This window comes from Mastomys coucha, unplaced genomic scaffold (assembly GCF_008632895.1).
Source record: "Mastomys coucha isolate ucsf_1 unplaced genomic scaffold, UCSF_Mcou_1 pScaffold14, whole genome shotgun sequence".
In the NCBI taxonomy this organism is placed as follows: Eukaryota; Metazoa; Chordata; class Mammalia; order Rodentia; family Muridae; genus Mastomys; species Mastomys coucha.
Genome location: NW_022196896.1, coordinates 81,438,149 through 81,459,104, shown reverse-complemented (window position 1 = coordinate 81,459,104; position 20,956 = coordinate 81,438,149). Strand labels below are relative to the sequence as shown.

Here is a 20,956-nt window from a genome sequence, read left to right as displayed (position 1 = left end):
ATTCACCCTAAATTACCAACATTTCTTAGGATTTAAGACCTGACTCACAAGTACAGTGAGAACTCATTTCCTCTTGGGAAACCAGTTAGAAATGGCTTTGCATTTATGACAGCAAAAGTGATGTAAGCAAGACAATTAGGAGACTCTAGATTATCAATCTATTTATTTATTTTTATGATATATGGTCTCACTATGCAGTCCTGGCCTGGAACTCACTCGCTATGTAGACCAGGCTGGGCCTGAACTCACACAGATCGCCTGCCTCTGTACTCTCAGTATTGGCATTAAAGGCACATGCCACTACACCTGGCAGGAGTCTCTAAATTAAAAATCATGTTCTCCTTTCCATATTATTTCTGCATCTATTATGAAATAACATAGATTTAAACCGATGCTAATTTTAGACTTCTAATAAGTTTAAATGTCTTTAGTATTGGATAGTAAAATTATATATGTTTGGTTTTGCTTTTCAATTTATCCACCTATCTTCATTTTATAATTAAGAAAAATCTCTGTAGCTTTTGCTGTTAGCAAAAAGCTCAAAGCACAAAAGGTCTGAAACATTTATAAAGATGTACAAACATACTGTGGAGTTAATGGCTTTCCCCTTGGGCATCCATACTGCCTCAGTGTGTTAAAAATAAAAATTACACTTTGAATCACTAATCAGGCCATCCTGAAAAACATGACTATGACTTCCTGCATTAAAAACAACTATTGGGAACTTAGTAAGACTTAGTAATAACGGCCAGTCCTTTTAACGGTGACCCAAATTTCCCTTACTTTACAAATACATTAGCACTGCAGATACATCCCTAAAGTGGGGCACTTGCATTGGACTCCAAGACTCACAATGAAAGGGGCCCTAAAATTCCATGTGCTCTCTACATGCAGTGGTAATAGCTACTTTAGTTCCATACTAACAAAATATGTTAGAATTATGGTATGAAAACATTGGTGGAACTTTGAGAAAACCATCTGGGCCAGGTGGTGGTGGTACATGCCTTTAATCCCAGCACTAGGGAGGCAGAGGCAAGCGGATTTCTGAGTTCGAGGTCAGCCTGGTCTACACAGTGAGTTCCAGGATAGACAGGGTTACACAGAGAAACCCTGTCTTGAAAAAACAAACAAAAACACCATCTGGACATACACACACACCTAAAAGGTTGCAAAGAAACTCTATTCAGGGGATAAGATGATGTTAACAATTTATTTTGTGAAAATTGTGTGGGCAGTTCATTTCATCTTGCTAGCAAAGCATTAAAAAACAATTAAGACAGTAAAAAAGAAAAGAGAGGCTAGAGAGATGGTTCAGTGGTTTAGAGCACTGACTGCTCTTCCAGAGGTCCTGAGTTCAAGTCCCAGCAACCATACGGTGGCTCACAACCATTTGTAATGGGATTTGATGCCCTCTACTGGTGTCTTTGAAGAGAGCAATGGTGTACTCATATACAATAAACAAACAAACAAACAAATCTATCTTTAAAAAAAGAAAGAAAAGGGAAGATTAAGCCCAGAGCCTAGGCATCCTAAACAAACATTCTCCATTGAGCTATACCCAAAGTCCTGGCATGTTTTATAATGTAGGGATTTGTAAAATATGGAAAATGCAGAAGGAATTAACAGTATTGTAGAAAATAGTATTTGGGGCTGAATATGTAGGTGATAAGAGTGCTGACCTACCATGTAGCCTTATTTGATTTCACCACCACATAAAAACAAGCAGGCATATGTTTGTGGCCTATAATGTGGCCACATGCCTGTAATCCTAACAGTCTTGTAAAGCAAGCAGGTGGATCTTACAAGTCCAAGGGCAGCCTCAGCTACATACTCAAGGCTATATGAGGCCTTGTCTCAAAACAAAACAATTAAATGACATGTTCATTAAGTACTGGTGTAGAAAACAGTATTCAGTACTCAAAAATTTAAGATGTTATTAAACTGTAAACTCTCTATATAGGAGAAAATTACAGCTTCTGGGTTTCAAAAGTGTATTATTAAGCTAGGTATGGTGGTGCAACACTTTACCTAGTACTTAGAAGGCAGAGACAGGTGAATCTCTGGATTCAAGGCCAGCCTGATTTACAGAGTTACAGGGCAGCTAAAGTTATAGAGTTAGACTTGTCTGGAAAAACAAAATAAAACAAAACAAAAAACAACTCCCAAACCAAAATGGGTATTATTAGCTGTGTGGTCTGTATCTGCTATAATCCTAGTACTTAGGAGACTAAAGGATGACAGAGAAGTTGATGCCAGCCCAAGCAATGCAGTAAACTGCAGTCTAGCCCAGGCTACAAGCAAAACCTGCCTCAAAAAATGCATAAACTGAGCCGGGCGGTGGGGGCGCAAGCCTTTAATCCCAGCACTTGAGAGGCAGAGGCAGGCGGATTTCTGAGTTCGAGGACAGCCTGGTCTACAGAGTGAGTTCCAAGACAGCCAGGGCTACACAGAGAAACCCTGTCTCAAAAAAACAAAAAAACAAAAAAACAAAAAAAAACAAAAAAAAAAAAAAAAAAAAAAAAAAAAAAAAAAAAAAAAAAAAAGAAAAGCATAAACTGGGGCTGGCAAGATGGCTCAGTGGCACTTAGCACCAAAGATATATATGATAGAAAGACAGAACAGACCCTTGACCCCTGACCTCTACCTATGTACTATGGCACACACACATAACTTTACAATAGACTTACTGAAAAATCCAAGGTACAAGTTCTTGGATAGCCAGGAAGACCTGGGCTAAAACGCCAAATACTCTCCAAATGATTGAAAAGTTTCCCATCAGTACAAGTTGCCTAGAACAAAATGGAAAGAAAAAAACAAGTTAAATACCTTTGATATAAGTTCTATGAATCAGCTCTGAATACAAGAGTAAAAGATGGCTAGGATCCACAAGATTGTCAACTGTTCTCTCTTGCATGTGTTCAACCACTGTGCTACTTAGTATGTGGGGGCTTAATTGCTCATGTGTGATGATAGCAGGTGTCTTTCTCAATCACTATCCTCTTTTTGAGAGAGGGTCTCTGTGATGTAGAACCACATTGGAGACAAATCTCTGGGCTTATTTATACAGGATTATTTATATTAGGTTAATAGGGCAGCATGATTCCCAGAAACAGGATCCTGAACTTAATAAAAAGGAAGAACGGGCTGGAGAGATGGCTCAGCAGTTAAGAGCACTGACTGCTCTTCCGGAGTTCCTGAGTTCAAATCCCAGCAACCACATGGTGGCTCACAACCATCCGTAATGAGATCGGACGCCCTCTTATGGTATGTCTGAAGACAGCTACAGTGTACTTACACATAATAAATAAATAAATAAATAAAAATAAAAAGGAGGAACTGAAGCACCAGCAACATAAAACTAAAACAGTCTCTCACTGAACCTGGGATTCATCAGTCTGGCTAGGCTGGCTGACAAATGAGTTTGAGAGCTCTAAGCCTCTGCCCTCCAGGCCTGGGGTTCGGCCCATGTCACCACTCCCAGTTTTCTCAGTGAATGCTGGAGATCCAAACTCAGGTCCTCACCCTTGCAAAGTACGTGCTTTACCACCTGAGTAATCTCTAGCCCTGGGAGTGATTTAAAAAAAAACAAAAAATAAAACCACAATTCCTGTTCTGCTACTTACAGGTGATCCTGAACAAGTTAAAATACTATACCACATAACCTTAAGTTTTAAAACAGCATAGACTGTATATCATTACTCTAAAATGGCTGACTTGTTCATAGGTGTCTGGTCCACATCTCTAGGGTACATTAGTTTCCTGCCTGCATGTCTGTCCACCGCATACATGCCTGGTACCCACAGAGGTCAGAGGAAGACATCAGATCCCCGAGAACTAGAATTATAGATGGCTGTGAGCAAGCAGGTAAGTGCTAGGAATGGGAAGCAAGGTCCACTGCAAGACCCACAAGTGTACTTAAACACTGGACCCTTGTTTGTGCATGTGAGGCTGTGGGAAATGATGTGCATCCTGTGCATTCATTCAGGTGTCCCTGAAGGCCAGAGGAGAGAAGTAGACACCCTCGGACTTCACTCTTTTATTTCAGAGTACTCTATATAGTTTTCCTGAAAGTCTGATTCTAATTCTTTGCTGTGACTAATTTTTCTGAATTTTTTTCAGTGCACATTAAAAAAATAAAAGAATGGGGGCTGGAGAGATGATGGCTCAGTGGGTAAGAGTGGTAAGACTATTCTTCCGAAGGTCCTGAGTTCAAATCCCAGCAACCACATGGTGGCTCAAAACCATCTGTACAGCTACAGTGCACTCATATATATAAAATAAATAAATAAATCTTTAAAAAAATAAAACAATAAAAAATCAAAGATAAAAGAAAAAAAGAGGGGCTAGAGGAATGGCTCAGTGGTTAAGAGCACTGACTGTTCCTTCTGAAGGTCCTGAGTTCAAATCCCAGCAACCACATGGTGGCTCAAAACCATCTGTACAGCTACAGTGTACTCATATATATAAAATAAATAAATCTTTAAAAAATAAAACAATAAAAAATCAAAGATAAAAGAAAAAAAGAGGGGCTAGAGGAATGGCTCAGTGGTTAAGAGCACTGACTGCTCTTCTGAAGGTCCTGAGTTCAAATCCCAGCAACCACATGGTGGCTCACAACCATCTGTAATGAGATCTGACGCCCTCTTCTGTAGTGTCTGAAGACAGCTATGTAAAATAAACAAATAAATAAATCTTAAAAAAATAAAAAGAAAAAAAGAAAGGGGAAGGGAAAGGATGGAATGTCCATAGCACCTAAAAATAAAATCCTAGAAGAATGAGTATTATCCTACAGAATTCTGCTTGCCTTCAACTTGCACCTTTAATCCCAGCACCCAGAAAACAGAAGGTGAAGCTCTATGAGTTTGAGGCCAGCCTGGTCTATGATAAATTTTAGGCCAGCCCAAGTGAAGCCCTCCAAATAAAGAGAAAAGGGCTGGGTATTTTTTTTTCTAAGAACGGTCCTCTGACCAGAGTAACACGGTCAATAGTACCTGGCAGGATACCCGTAACAGTGGTAACATTTTACATTTAGAGGACAGAAAAAAAAAAAAGACTCACTCATTATATGTATGTTTTTGCTTGCATATATGTATTTATACCAAGTGCATGCAATGCCCAGAAGAGAGCTTTGGATACCTTGGAACTGGTTATAGCCAGGAGCAAGCCACCACGTGGGTGCTGGGAACTGAACCAAGTCCTCAGAAAGAGCAGCATAACACCAAGCCATCTCTCACATTCCCCTTCTTAACACTTTGACCTCTCACTGTCTTACCACCACTCCTCCAACTTACACAAAACAAACTCATGTGTGTGCATTCAACAAACCCATCTTCCCCTCGGTGGCAAAGTATACACTGAAAATATTAAATATATTAGTTTTTCTTTCTATCTTTTTAGGATAGGCTTGCTTTTTAAGATAGCTCAGGCTAGCCTCAAATTTAGAACCCACTTGTTTAAGCCTCTTTACTGTTAGGATTGCAAGCATGTGCTACCATGTCCTGTCTTAATAGTGCAAAGATGAAAACCATTCTCACTTTCATGGGCCAGCAAAAGAAAAACTTACCTTTACCAAATGTGGTTTTACCAAGGTTACTATTGATGTGTATCGCTCCAAAACAGGTGGAAACCCAATTTCTAATCGGGTTTTACAATATCCAGATCTCCTTGATAGTATATCTGATTTTTTACACCAAGGAACGAAATGCTTATAATCTTCCATTCCTGCTACTACATCATACATTTCTTGCATTGAGTATCTAAAAAGAAAAATAAATACTGTTAACAACTAGTTCTATAGATGAGTTTTTAAAAGAATATAAATAAATGACATGGCAACACAGGAAGTAAAAAGATTATAAACAGACATGTATGGCAGAGGTCACAACTGGAACCTCAGGGGCACTTTTAAAACTTTTAATTACTGTCAACATTTTAAAATTATTTCATTGGGTATGGTAGGGCTTCTTTGTTATCCCAGCTTTGGAGAAACTGAGGCAACAAAATTCAAGATTTTAGGCTAGCAAGACCACACACCTCCTGACCTTCCCTCCGCCCTTTTATATATATATATATATATATATATATATATATATATATATATATATTACTAATCAGTATATATTAACATATATACTAATTATATATATTACTATAATATGTAATTATATATGTTAATAATAAATACATAATATATAATTATATGTTATATATATATTCCAATAGTAAGAATTACTCCAGAGTCTGAGGCAGGAAGAACAAACCTGATCAACATAAAAAGACCCTATTTGCCGGGCGGTGGTGGCACACGCCTTTAATCCTAGCACTTGGGAGGCAGAGGCAGGCGGATTTCTGAGTTCGAGGCCAGCCTGGTCTATAGTGGCACCCAGGAGACAGAGGCATACAGATCTCTGTGAGTTTGAAGTTAGTCTGGTCTATATACAAAGTTCCAGACCAGCCAAAGCTACATAGTGAGTAAGACTCTGTCTCAAACAAGGCAGGGTGGTTCGGGCCTTTAATACCATTACACCAGAGAAACTGAAAATAAAGCAGGAGGAACAAGAGCTCAAAGTTACCCATTAGAGAGTGAGTTTAAGCCCACCCAGCCTGGGCTACCACAGACTGGAAAAAAAAAAGAAAAATATAAATAAATAAATAAAAATCAAGAGCTGAGGACATAGCGCTTACTTAGCATGCACGAGGCACTGGGTTTAATCTCCATACAGAGCAACTCATTTAACGATATACAGATGATTTCATATAAAAATTTATTATAATCATATTATTTGGCAAAATAGAGGAGGGAAAACCATAACTCTCATCTAGAAGCAGTCCTGTTAGGATTACAAACACCATAACTCTCATCTAGAAGCAGTCCTGTTAGGATTACAGACACGCTGTGGTGTAAAAACTCTCATCTAGAAGCAGTCCTGTTAGGTTACAAACACACTGTGGTGTAACAACACCTGAGGGTACATGCTGAGGAGTACCACTTCCTAAGAATCAATCCAGGGGCGAGAGATGGCTCAGTGGTTAACAATGCAGCTGTTCTTGCAGAGATCCTGAGTTTCATTCCCAGTACCCATACTGGGCACCTCATATCTGTCTGTTCCAGAACACCTTCTTCTAGACTCCAACAACACCTGCACTCGCATACACATATCTCTATTCCACATACACATGGGTAAAAAATAAAAATCACAAAAAAAAAAAAATCAGAGTTCAATAATATAGCCTATTAAGAAACATAAAAATCAATACCTTTTTTTAAACTAACAATAACCAGTTAGAAAACTCCAGCACAGAAATAAAGAAATACCAAAACCAAGTTAAACAAAAACTTCAGGGCTTGACTATGATGGTTTAAATCAGAATGGTCCCCATAAACTCATAGATTTGAATGCTTAGTTATCAAGAACTGGTACTAACTGAGAAAGATTAGAACAATTTGGAGGTATGGTGTAAGTATGGCCTTACTGGAGGAAGTGTGTACCCTGGGGGGTGGGCTTTGAGGTTTCAAAAGCCTATGGCAGGCCCAACTTCTCTCTCTTTCTGCAAATCGGGATGTAGCTCTCAACTACTCCAGCACTATGTCTGCCATGCTTCCTGAACCTCTAAAATTGTAAGCAAGACCCCAATTAAATGCTTTCTTTTTTAAGAGTTGCCTTGGTCATGGTGTCTCTTCATAGCAACAGACCAGTGACTAAGACAATGACCAATTAACAATAAACTCTTTGAATGTACATAAAAGGCAACCTGACTGAAAGCCAGATAGTTAGTTACCATTCTTGCTCATAAAGACAAGGAAGCATGGTGGCACTGCCTATAATATCAACACTCTACGAGGCTCTGGTAGGGGGATTGCCAGGAGTTCAAGCCTAGCTTTCCTACATAACCAAGCACCAGGCTAGCCAGTGCTACACAGCAGAACCCTGTCCCAAAACCCAAATAAGTAAAAAAATAGATGCTGGACACAGTCAAAATATAACTTAGAAAATTATAATTTAACCATAAATTACAAAAAAGTATTTTGAACAGGGTGATGGTGGTGCACACCTTTAATCTCAGCACTAGGGAGGCAGAAGCAGGCAGATATCTGAGTGTGAGGCCAACCAAGGCTACAAAGAGAAACTCTGTCTTCAGGCCCCCCTCCATACAAGGGGGTATTTTGGCTTTCTAGAGAATTTGAGCCTTCTTATTTAGTCTTTATAATCATGAAAGAGTAACAAACAAAAATATAAATCATAAATTATTTCCTTTAAATGTCAAGGTCAAATCTATTCTATATAGTTAATATACTATTACAGTCTTTTTTTTAATGACATTTTTTAAAAAAGATTTATTTAATGTATATGAGTACACTATAGCTATATTCAGACACACAAAAGAGGGTATCAGATCCCATTAGAGATGAGCCACCATATGGTTGCTGGGAATTGAACTCAGAATCTCTGGAAAAGCAGTCAGTGCTCTTAACTGCTGAGTCACTCTCCAGCCCAATGTTACAGTTTTTCAACAGTATGTATAAGCTGGGCAGTGGTGGTGCATGCCTTTAATCCCAGCACTTGGGAGGCCTAGCAGAGGCAGAGGCAGGCAGATTTGTGAGTTAGAGGCCAGCCTGGTCTACAGAGTGAGTTCCAGGACAGCCAGGGCTACAAAGAGAAGCAGTGTGATCTGTAGAAAGAGAGAAAGCAGCATGCTACTCTATAAAAAATTCAAATGTGCTTTAATAAAATTACTATATACAAACCCTATAATTCTTCTCTCTGAATACTCCTTTCGTTTATTTACTAATGGCGCAGTGATTCTGAAGAAGGTTCTTGCACCGATCTCTTTAGGCAAAACTGAGGCACATGGTGGAAGAGTTCTGTTCATCAGTATACCACAGGAGGCTAAGTATCTAAAAAACAACATTTAGAACTTTAGATAAAAACTAAACAACAAAATTATACAGACATTACAATAAGCAATCATATTCTAGAAGTTTGCCATTTTAGAGTAGTCCTGAAGACATGGGCATAGAGTCAGAAGATATATGTCCTAAACAGCATAAAGGAATAAAATCATCAGCTGGAGTGCGGTTACCATCTCAGACCGGACTTCAGCTAGTACCTGTGTTGTAACATCCTGTTATCATAAGCTTGCTAAGTCTATTCTCCATCTATTATTCAGTCCATCTTATACAGCCAAGCTGTTTCCAGGTGGGTTCTGGGGAGTTTCCTGACTCCTGCTCCACACCAATGAGATCTGAAGCCAGGTCTCAGTCTCCAATCTAGAGTCTGGCAGCCATGAGAACTGCTAGCCCTTTGGCTCCCTAATCATTTACTCCAGCGTGCCTGTCTTACAGGACGTCCTGCTATACCGTGCTGGCTGTCGGAGGTAAGTCTGCATACAGGTGCCAGCTATGCTTCTCTCCACCATTTTCTAACAAGCTTAGTGAATAACTATTTTATACTCTCCAACCATTGTTAGTCCACACACTAATAAGCTCTTAGTTCACACTCCCCTGTGTTGTGTCTGTTTGTCATTTCTTCTCTAACGCCTTGTCGACCTGACTAGGACCCTGTTTCCCCCACGGGTTGAGGGAGGCCCAGACTGGCCGGCCCATGGCACCACACCAAACTCTGTGCACCCACACTAACACATACAATAAGTTGACAAAGCCATGGTACACTTGGGAGGCAGAGGCAGGTTGATCTTTGTGAGTTCAAGACCAGCCTATTCTACAGAAAGTATTCCAGGACAGCCAGAGATATAGAGTGAGACCCTGTTTCCAAGGAAACAAAAACAAAATAAATATGATGACAATGAGCATTTACAAAAGTAACATAAAATCTGTACCAAATTAGTTTATGGCAAAACCAAACACATACACACACAGAGAGAACAAAAATCTAGCATGCAAAATGCCTAGCTGTTCATTTTCTCTGTGTAGTCCTAGCTAGCCTGGAACTTGCTAGGTAGACTAGGCTGGCCTTGAACTAGCAAAAAATCCACCTGCCTCTATCTCCTATGTCTTGTTTGCTTTTGTTTTTGAACACAGGGTCTCATTCTGTGTAGACTAGGAAAGGCTTGACATTGAAATCCTGTGTGCCAGTCTCCTCCAGCGCTGGGATTATAGACATGCATAACCAGCCTTGATAATAAGCCGTTTTAAAATTTTATTTTTAATTACGTGCATGTGTCAGGTATGTGCTTGTGAGTACTTGTGACTGAGAAGGCCAAGGCCTTGGCTCTCCTGAAGCTGGAGTTGAAGGTATATATGAGACTTGTTCCTTAGATAATAGAGGGTCCAGGTATGATGGCATACTTGCCTTCAATTCCAAGACTCAAGAGGCTGAGGCAGGTGGATCTCTGCCTGTTCCAGACCAGCCAGGGCTATAACATGGGACTCTTGTCTCTTAAAAAAAAAGTTGCTCACAGGCAAAACACTTGCCTACCATGGAAAAGGCCCTGAATTCCTGCCAGAAGATATGCACACAAAAATTACTGAGATGCCTGTTCCTAAAGAGAAGAACTTGAAGTCAAGATGAGTAGGGAATTTATACACAGTACCAGGTTTTGTAACAAATTCACACATTGGTTTCTTAAGCCCCACAAGACACCCTTACCTCATCATGATCATACTCCTGAGAAAACCATGTGTGTTTAAAACAAATGAACAGATTTCCTGATCAGTATGCCTGTTTGTTTACACTACTCTGCGCAATACATCTATTTCCCACACTATTGGGCATTAGGGGTAGAGAGCTCAATGATAGAGCTGGTTCATGGCCCTGGGTTAGCTCCAGGACCTCTCCCCTTCACCTGCCCCCATACAATTAGCTGCATACATAGTCAAGCCAACAAGTGAGTACTGAAACCTATCGAAAACACATTTTAATCACTAATATTCCAAAACTATTCTTTCAAATAACCTATTACAATAAAGGCAAGGCAAGAACACGAGCTAATGTAATACTTCTATGTATTTACAAACCATTTTTGTTGCCTCTTTTTTGGGGGGTTCGGGGGGGGGGGGGGATCCAGTCACTTGCTATTTCCCAGGCTGAGGCTGGTATGGCCTTTCTGTGCACAAGCCTTGGACCATAAGCGGCAAAGCAGTATGCTTGGAAAGCGATCTTTTGAGAATAAACTATCTGATTTCACAGTTTCAACATGTTTGGAGATGAAGCATGGCTGATAGTTTTTGAGACACATCTCACTTTGTATAGCTCTGGCTGATGTGCAACTAGCTACAGAGACCAGGCTGGCCTCCAAAGCACCAGACCTGGCCTCTTTGCTGATATTTTAAAGTCTTCATTCAACCGAAATGTTCTGAAGCCCAGAAAGGGTTGGACTTTCTCCTCTGTAATGTATACACATTGACTCATTTCAAATACCAATTTTGCTTTTTTGGTCTTGAGACAGGGGCTCACTTTGTAGTTCGGGTTGGCCTTGAACCCATCGCGATCCTCCTACCTTACTTAAATTTACTGCTAAAATAAATTACAGGTGTGAGCCGCCACTCCGAGGGAATTTAGTTATTTGAGAATTTATTACAGTATCATTTGTAATAAAAAAAAAAAAAAAGCACAGTAAACTTGTAGTGTTCTTCAAGTCTCTAGGTTCACCTCCACCCTCAAATCCCCCTAAAGGAATCTGGGACAGAATGCCAGGAAAATCCGGGGGCAGAACCATCTTCAAGGTTACAGGACCTCGAAGTTACAGTAGAGTGAAAACAAACAACAGGTCCTCTTTGTTGGCTGCGTTTCATTTTGCAAGCGCTGAGTGGCTGGGGTCAAAGAACTCCACAGCAAGTGAGAGAGCGTCTGCCAGGCGGTTCACCGCCAGGACACGCACTCCCTCGGCCCCGGGAGCCGGCCGCCCTCGGCGCAGTTAAAACTTTCCCGACGGCCGCCGCCCACCTCCCGGAGACCGGAAGGGCGGGAGCCGGAGGCCCGGCTGCTTGTCGTTGCTCCCACGGCCGCCTCGTCGCTGACTCACCCTGATAATATGAGGTGCACGCAGGCCAGCCGGCGGAACGCCGCGCCCTGGGTCTCCGGAGCCGACTAGGGTCAGCGCCCTGGCCGTAGGCCCGTCCCGAACCCGCCACCCGGAAAACCTCGCTCGCTACCTGACTTTGCGCGCAGACCCCCGCGCCGGGGTTTCAGTCACTGCGCTCGACTTCGGACGGCACCCCGATGCCACCCTCGTTAGGGCCCTCTGACTGGTCCGAGCTGCCATGATCATCTTTGCCAAGCCGGTAGCTAACGCCGGCACCCAGTCTCAGGCACCGCCCTCAGGCCAGCACGGCGGGAGGGCTCCTGCGCCTCTCAGCCAATCCGCGGGCCCGTTGGGCAAGTGGACACGCCTCTTCGCGCTAATCCCTCCCAGCCCGTGACGTCATGCTGACGCTAGGCTGACGCACGAGTCCAGCGCCGCCTCCGGCCAGCCAATCGGAGGGGCGCGGGTCTCCAGGACACGCTCCGCTCCTACCTCGAGCCTACGCGCTTATGTAATCTTGGTGACGAACTCCTGAGTTCACCTATGGTCCGGGTTTTTTCCTGGAGCTATTTGGGGTCGAGTCTCGAGGCTCGGCTCGTGAGGGCCGCCCTGCTGGGGGAAGAAAACCCAGGAGCTGACTAATTATGTAACTGCCTCGCATCCTCACTCCGCCCCGGCTCCTCCCCTCCCAGTGCTGGCCCAGCACGTTCTCGCTCCTGCTGCCAAGCCTGGCAGATTTTACTGTGTGCTGACGGTCGAAACGGTACCTGCTGTGCTGACCCTGAGGGGTTGTTCAGAGAGCAACTCGGGGTCACGCCGTCCCGGAACAGGCTCAGTGACCTGTCAGTTCTAGCTGCCTTCTTCCTACGTGACCAAGATATGGTTTGGTGTTGGCTTTATGATCTAGGTTTCCCTCATTTTAGACAAAGCAACAACTTTGCTTGCCACATTCAGGGATTGGATGAGGTCTTGACTTACACATACTTATGTATGGGGGAGGGGCACACGTAACAAACACAAGTGTGAAGGTCAGAGCCTTCTCTTTCCATGCGGGTCTGAGGGATAGAACTCGCTTAACAGGCCTGCACACCAATTGTTTTTAAATGCTTAGCCATCTTGCTGGCTCTAATACTGTTTTTAAAAATAGAACTGTACTTTATTACTATATGCATGTACGTGTGTGATGTGTGTTTGGCTCATTGAAAGTCAGAGGACAGATTTGTGGAGTCACCTTTTCTCTTTCCATCTTTATGTGGGTTCCCGGAGATCCAATCTGGGTCATCAGGCTTGCACAGCAAATTCTACCCAGTCGGCCATCCTGCCTGCTGCATTTGGTTAACAGAGTTTTGAGGAATAAATGAGATTGTTGGTTAAATATAGGCAAAAAATATTTTGAAAGGCTTACTAGCTGCTGGAGAAGTGAATGAGTCTGTCTCCTCACAGAGCTCAAATTCCAAAGGGGAAGATGGAAATAATGTGTAATGCGACATCACATAATTACATATCGTGTATGTGGTGGTTTGAAAATGCTTGGCCCATGGGAAGTGGTATTATTAGGAAGTGTGGCATTGTTGGAGTAGGTGTGGCTTGCTGGAGGAAGTGAGTCACTGTAGGGGTGGGCTTTGAGGTCCAAACCTTAAGCTTTGCCTAGGGCAGAAGAGACCCTCCTCCTGGCTGCCTAGAGAAGGGCATCTCTTCCCACCTGCTTCAGGATCACGATGTAGAACTCTTGGCTTCTCCAGCACCATGTTTGACTGAACATTGCCATGCTTCCTGCCATGATGATAATGGACTGAACCTCTGAAACCAGCCCCAATTAAATATTGTCCTTTATAAAAAGTTGCCTTGGTCATGGTGTCTCTTCATAGCAATGGAAACTCTAAGGTGTGTAGAATAAAAAATAATAATAATAATAATAAGGAGTAGGCCACAGTGTCCTGTGCCTGTAATCCTGGCGCTAGAGGTACTGAAAGAAAAACTACCCAGGCTAGATTGAACATTTAAATGTTTTTGAGGTCCTCAAAAACATTTAAAATGAAATGATGAAACTGGAGAGATAGTTCAATGATTAAGAGCTGCTAATGCGGGGGAAACCAGTTCCACTGCCAGAATCTATGTTACAACAATCAGTAAGAGCTCCAGGATATCTGTTAACCTCTCCTGTCCTCTGCAGGCACTGACACCACACACACACACACACACACACACACACACACACACACACACGGTAAGGACTGGGGAAGGCTCCTAAGATAAAGGTGCTTTTGGCTAAGCCTGACAACACATAGTATTAATTCCTAAAAGCTTTACAAATAAAAATTAATCTTTACTTAAATCCCAGCACTCAGGAGGCAAAGGCAGGCATGTCTGTATGAGTTTGAGGCTAGCTCCGTCTAAAGAATGACTTCCAACACAGCAAGGGCTACAACAAGACACCCTCTCTGGAAAAACCACTAAATAGATAAATACATAAGTAAATATTTTAAAATTAGGATAAGAAGAAAGAGAAGAAAAAACATTAAATAAATAAACTAGGTGGGTGGGTTGCTGTTTTTTTTTTTTTCTTTTTCTTTTTTCTTTCTTTTTTTTTTTTTTCAAGACAGGGTTTCTTTGTGTAGCCCTGGCTGTCCTGGAACTCACTGTGTAGACCAGGCTGGCCTCGAACTCAGAAATCTGCCTGCCTCTGCCTCCCAAATGCTGGGATTAAAGCCATCCACCACCACTGCCCAGCTGGGTTGCTGTTTTTATTCGTGTATTCTGATTTATACAAAGCCTCACTCTTGCCCAGACTGATGTTTCTGATTCTTGGGATCAGGGTATCCTCCTATACCAGCTTACTATATAATAGCTGGGATGGCAGAAGACCAATATTTTATATGGGGTAGACCTCTGAGACAGTAATACTCATTACATACATACATAGTAATATATAACCACACACATGTGCATGTGTATACATAAATACACAAATAAATGTAAAACAATAGTATGTACTCAATTCCTTACCCTCTTTTCCTGTTTCTACCCTCTCTTCTATCTCTCTTCCTTAACCTAACTCCTCTTTGTCCTATAGGGCTGACCAGAGTTCATCTGCTTGTGTTATCATAACAGAATACCTGGTCTGGGGTTTGAATTCAGTAGTAAAGTTGCCTGGTGTGCCTCTTGTCCTATTCCCCCAAAATAACAATATCTGAGACTAGGTAATTTACGAAGGTAAGAGGTTTGTTTCTCTTGTGATGGCTTGCATCTGAGTGGAGAAGCTGGCACATGCACAGAGGGATGTCACATGGTAAAAGAAGAAGAAGCCAGGTGCTGTGGCTTAAAGGATAAGTCCCCATAGGCTCATGTGTTTGAGTGCTTGGTCCATAGTTGGTAGAACTGTTCGGTAAGGATTAAGAAGTGGACTTGTAGCCGGGCGATGGTGGCGCACGCCTTTAAACCCAGCACTTGGGAGGCAAAGGCAGGCAGATTTCTGAGTTCGAGGCCAGCCTGGTCTACAGAGTGAGCTCCAGGACAGCCAGAGCTATACAGAGAAACCCTGTCTCAAAAAACCAAAAAAAAAAAAGAAGTGGACTTGTTTTCACTGGATTTGGGCATTGAGATTTCAAAAACCCATGTCATTCCAGTTAGCTCTTCCCTTCTTCCTCCCTCTCCCCTACTATTCTCCCTTTCCCTCTCTCCCTCTCCCTTCCTTTCCCTGTAACTTTTGGGTTAGGTTGTAGTAAGTTCTTAGGTACTGTTCCTTGCCATGAGACATGGACTGACCTTCTGAAACTAAACGTTTTAGTCATGATGTCTCTTCACAACAAGAGAACAGTAACTAATACCAGGTCAAGCTTGTTTGTTCTTAATTATTTTATTAGTTTTGTTTTATGGGTGTGGACATGTATATATATAAATGTTACCTGTAGAGGCCAAAGGACAACCTCAGGTATCATTCCTCTGAAGTCACACATCTTGGTTTGTGTTTATGTTTTACTTATTGTTTTTGTTTGTTTGTTTGTTTGTTTTGAGTCACAGTTTCTCTGTGATCCTGGAGAAAGACTCAAAAAGTTGGAGGTGACTAATCACTAATTATATCTTCAGTGGAAAAGCTGAAGGGCTTTAGAGTTTCATTTCCTGCTCTGGAGACCAGAAAAGGCTGCTGATCAGGTCAGGGACCTGACTAGCATAGTTTCAGAAGGGGGGAAATTTTCAGCTTCAGCATATCTGTTACATTATATTGCCCCAGTTGGGAAGGAGTGTCATCCTGGAAAAGGATGTGAACTGAGGCCCCCAGTCCTCTGAACCAATGGAAGTGGGCTAATCTTTCTTTCTTTCTTTTTTTTTTTTTTGTTTTTTTTCGAGACAGGATTTCTCTGTGTAGCCCTGGCTGTCCTGGAACTCACTGTGTAGACCAGGCTGGCCTCGAACTCAGAAATCCACCTGCCTCTGCCTCCCAAGTGCTGGGATTAAAGGTACGCACCACCACCGCCCGGCTGGGCTAATCTTTCTTGTGAAAAAAAAAAAAATTGTTTTCTCCTTTGTGTGACGATGAAGAAACCTCTGCCTTATGAGACAATGTCCTGTTCTAAAACTTCCCTTACTTTCCCTCCTGGGCAACAGACCAACAACTGGGATTAAGTCATTCAGTACTGAGCCAAGAAAGTCCTGTATGTACTTGTATGGAGGAAAAGACAACTCAAATGAGAGATCTAGCTGATAGGTACAACTATAGTGTAGGAAGACGGGCACGAGTGACTGTGTGGTGGGACAAGGAGGGGTTAAAACTCCACTTAAACATTTTCTATTACAGCTAGAAGCTTAGAGGGGACAGGAAACATTTTACAGGTGTGCCCGTCAAAAATAAGGCTATTTGGGGCTGGAGAGATGGCTCAGTGATTAAGAGCATTGACTGCTCTTCCAGAGGTCCTGAGTTCAATTCCCAGCTCACAACCATCTGTAATGGGATCTGATGCCCTCTTCTGGTGTGTCTGAACAGAGTGACACACATAAATAAATAAATATGTATGTATGACACACATACATAAATAAACCTTTTTTATTTTTTTTTATTTTTTATTTTTTTATATGGAACGCTTCACGAATTTGCGTGTCATTCTTGTGCGGGGGCCCTGCTAATCTCTGTATTGTTCCAATTTTTTTTTTTTTTTTTTTTTAGTATATGTGCTGCAGAAGCTAGTGCAAATAAACCTTTTTTAAAAGAATAAAGATGTTTTAACTGCTTGCACAGGAGGTGCCTGGTGCCTCTGTAACAATTTGTTTGGGTTTTGTTTTTTTGTTTTTTTTAGACAAAGTTTCTCTGTGTAGGCCTGGCTATTCTGGAACTCACTTCATGGACTACTTTGCTCTCAAACTCTGAGATTTGCTTGCCTCTTGAGTTCTAGGATTAACAGTATGAGCCACTTGGCCAGCTTGAGCACCGCCTATTCTTACAGAGGATATAAGTTCTGTTCCCATAACCTACATAGGACAGGGATCTGACACTGTCTTCTGGAGTTTGCAGGCTCTGCACTCACAAACCCACACTCAACACCCCCCCCCGCTACCCCCCCCACACACAATTAAATCAGTCAGCTGAGGGAGGATGTCTCAGTGGTTAAGAGCACTGGTTCTTCTTCTAGAGGATCTGGGCAGCCCCAGGAGATCTGATACCCTTTCTGGCCTCTTCAGGTAGTGCATGCGAGTGTGGCACAGACATACTTTTGAAAATTAAATATCCCCACATGCAAAATCAATTTTTTAAGATTGGGAAAAGAGGCTGACTATCCACATCTTATTCATCTTATCCACTTGATTATTGAGCTCCTCCTTGGCTGAAGTCACCTTTTGATAAGCATTTACATGAGACACAAATATCTTCACATCCTTTGCCCATTTGGAGAGATCTATCCACATACTTCTTTCCCAGATGTCTTTCTCATCAATTTTCCAATCGTGATCTTTCCAGGTCCCTGACCATCCAGCCAATCCATTGGCTACAGCCCATGAGTCAGTGAACAACCATACATCTGGCCATTTCTTCTTCCAAACAAACTGTAATACCATGTGTACTGCCTGAAGTCCAGCCCACTGTGAAGATTTTCCTTCAACAGTATCTTTCAGGGTTTTCTCAAGAGGGGATTGTAATGCTGCAGCTGTTCAGTTCTGGTGGTGCCTGCATGACACGCAGAACCATCAGTAGACCAGGTCCTAGTCTTCTCTTTCTCAGTCAATCAATCACAGGGAACATCCCAGGAGGCGATGGATGGATGCTTCACAGCGGGCAGCACCGTAACACTAGTAGAAAGGCATTTGGGCAACTTCTTCATGTGACTTGCTCGGGCCTTCAGGACCTGCTCAGGCTAGATTGAATATACACCACTTTCATTTGCTAATAGTCTGCTGCGATGCATGTCCTACTTTATGACTTGGTGGGTTCAATAACACTCGGCTCACGATGGGCAGTTCAGGTCAAATGGTAACTTGGTGTCCTATTGTCAAATGTTCAGGTTCCACTAATGCCTAATAGCAGGCCAAGAGCTGTTTTGCTTTACTTCTATGTTTTTTTTTTTTTTAAATCATTTGTTTAATTCATATGAGTACACTATTGCTGTCTTCAGATACACCAGAAGAGGGCATCAGATCCCATTCCAGACGGTTGTGAATGCGCTTTGGTTGCTGGGAATTGAAGTCAGGATCTCTGGAAGAGCAATCATTGCTCTTTACCTCTGAGCCATCTCTTCAGTCTCCAAGAGCTGTTTTTCAAAGGGAGTATAGTTGACTGCAGATGATGGTAGAGCTGTGCTCTAAAATCCCAAAGGTCTCTTCTGTGATTCGCATATAGGAAACAGCATCTCCATCTGCCACCGACACCTCAAGTGTTATGCCCTGAGTCCACAGGAAACTCATAGGAGCCCAAGAATCGCGAAGCCCACTGCAACCTGCAAAGGAGTCCTTTTTATTTCTGAGTCCTGATTCGGATCACATGCCTTGCACTCACAGGGTAAACGCTGGCACTCGATGACCAGAAAGCACTGGGTTTATATACAGTATAGTTAGGAATTCTCTGAATGCTCAGGGTGAATGGGGAGTGAAAGACAGTAACTATTTGATGGGACTGAACAGAAGCTGGGAGGGGGATTAATGGGTGTCTGTCGTGGGGTTATCAGGAACTAATTTTATGGTTGTCCATAATTGTGACCTCTGATTACCTTTTTCTATGATTTAAACGTGGGGCCCTAATCTTTGAGTTTGTTAGTTTTTTAAGGTCCCAAGGACAGGCACCTGGAGAGTTCGGCCAATTATCAGTGAGAGTGCTAGTTTTGGGCTGGGAGGATGTCTCCAGCTAGCTTTTGGCTCCTCGGGATGTTTTCCTTAAGGGGAGATTTTAGGGGCAGTGTCATTCTAATGATAGACTGGGTTCCCTGGAGCGGTCAGGGAGGGGGAGGGAGCCCTGAGCTTGCTGCAGGGGGACGCAGCAGAAACCAGCTGCCTGTGCCTGTGCCTCGGGTGGGAGGGAAAATAGGAGCTTCTGCGGGAAGAAATGCAGGGGCAAACTGTCTATACACAACAACACTGGAGTCTCTTTGGTAAGGCTTTAACCACAGAGAGTTAGCATTAGTAATTCGGGGGGCTACAACACAAGTACCATCGATCTGCTGGATCACATGGTCTAAGTGGTAGAGCCTGCACAGCAGTCTGGAGTTGTTGAAGAGCCTTCTTCTGTTCCAGGCCCCACACAAAGCTAACAGCTTTCTCTTTGGGCCTGAGTAACACATCTAAGTGAGGAATGTGCTGTCTCTGAATCTAAATAGACCCACTAAACATTATGCTTCTTTCTTGGTGGTGGGAGGGGCTAGGTGCAATAACTTATCTTTCACCTTTGAAGGAATATCTCTCTCTACATGCTCTACACCACTGGACTCTTAAGAATTTCACTGATAGGTAAATAGTCCTTAAATTTTAAATTTGTTGGATTTATTTCCCATCCTCTCATACACATATGTGTTAGCAATGAGTCCAAAGTGGTTGTGTTGAGCCAGGGAAATGTTAGTGATCCCCAAAAACACACACAGGAGCTGATCTGATGCAACTCACCGCAGGGTCTTTATTCTATTCAAGGTAGCTCGGGCCCTCACCCCAAAGCACCTCCGCACCTCCGGTTTTGGTGGAGAGAGGAGCCCCAATGTCTATCCAGGCAAGGCTTTATAGTAATCAGCAAGCAAGGAATACATGTGCAAGTATCTAATTGGAAAGCTACTGTGGCCTTTAACATAATTGGCTGGTGCTGGGAGTCATATCATAAACTTAATTTCTGTTCTCCTCTGCATTGGTGGTCATTAGGCAGGAGGTGGGCTTGGGCAGGTTTGTTGTTGGTTTTGTTGGGGGATGTAACCTGGAAATGCTGGTCTTGTTAGGGGTGTAACCTGGAGATTGGGGGGTATAACCTGGAAACTCTGCTCTTGTTGGGGATTAGCCTAGAGACTAGAGTTAGGCTCAAGTTCTGTTGGGGGAGGGGGCAACTTGGAAACTAATGCTAGATACCAGCCAGTTAGTCTACCTGAGTTCAAACTTAAATTGGGTTCTCTAAAATAGAGTCTGAATTTAAAAGCTTTGGCATTTCAGTTACTATCTTCTGCTCACTTGGTCCAATCAGCATAATGTCATCAATATAGTACACCAATGTGATATTTTATGGAACAGACAAGATCCTTTCTAACTAAGTTTGACACAGAGCAGGAGAGTTAATACATCCTTGTGGCAAAACTGTAAAGGCATACTGCTAGCCTTGCCAAGTGAAAGCAAATTGCTTCTGGTGGTCCTTATGGACAGGTACTGAGAAAAAAGCCATTTGCTTGATCAATAGTTGCATACCATGTACCAGGAGATGTGTTAATTTGCTCAAGTAACAAAACTATATCTGGGCCGGGCAGAGGTGGCGCACGCCTTTAATCCCAGCACTTGGGAGGCAGAGGCAGGCGGATTTCTGAGT

At 42.6% G+C, this 20,956-nt stretch overlaps 1 protein-coding gene and 1 pseudogene across 3 annotated transcripts in view; both read right to left on the bottom strand.

The window, feature by feature from the left end:
* The window catches only part of Coq10b (coenzyme Q10B), a 14,698-nt gene extending 1,799 nt beyond the window's left edge, over window positions 1–12,899 (bottom strand). Inside the window, exons 1-4 of one of the 3 annotated variants that reach the window (XM_031367517.1) lie at window positions 12,750–12,899; window positions 8,747–8,896; window positions 5,564–5,756; window positions 2,688–2,789 (exon numbers count right to left, since the gene is read on the bottom strand). In XM_031367517.1, the coding sequence (XP_031223377.1) occupies window positions 2,688–2,789; window positions 5,564–5,756; window positions 8,747–8,871 (420 nt within the window). In that variant the 5' untranslated portion in view covers window positions 8,872–8,896; window positions 12,750–12,899. Of the gene's footprint in view, window positions 1–2,687; window positions 2,790–5,563; window positions 5,757–8,746; window positions 8,897–12,112; window positions 12,373–12,749 lie in introns of those variants that run through there. The other 2 variants (XM_031367515.1, XM_031367514.1) reach the window with 2 other exon arrangements.
* A 4,147-nt stretch (window positions 12,900–17,046) lies between these two features.
* On the bottom strand, window positions 17,047–17,131 carry LOC116089552 (annotated as a pseudogene).
* Window positions 17,132–20,956: the final 3,825 nt, after the last annotated feature.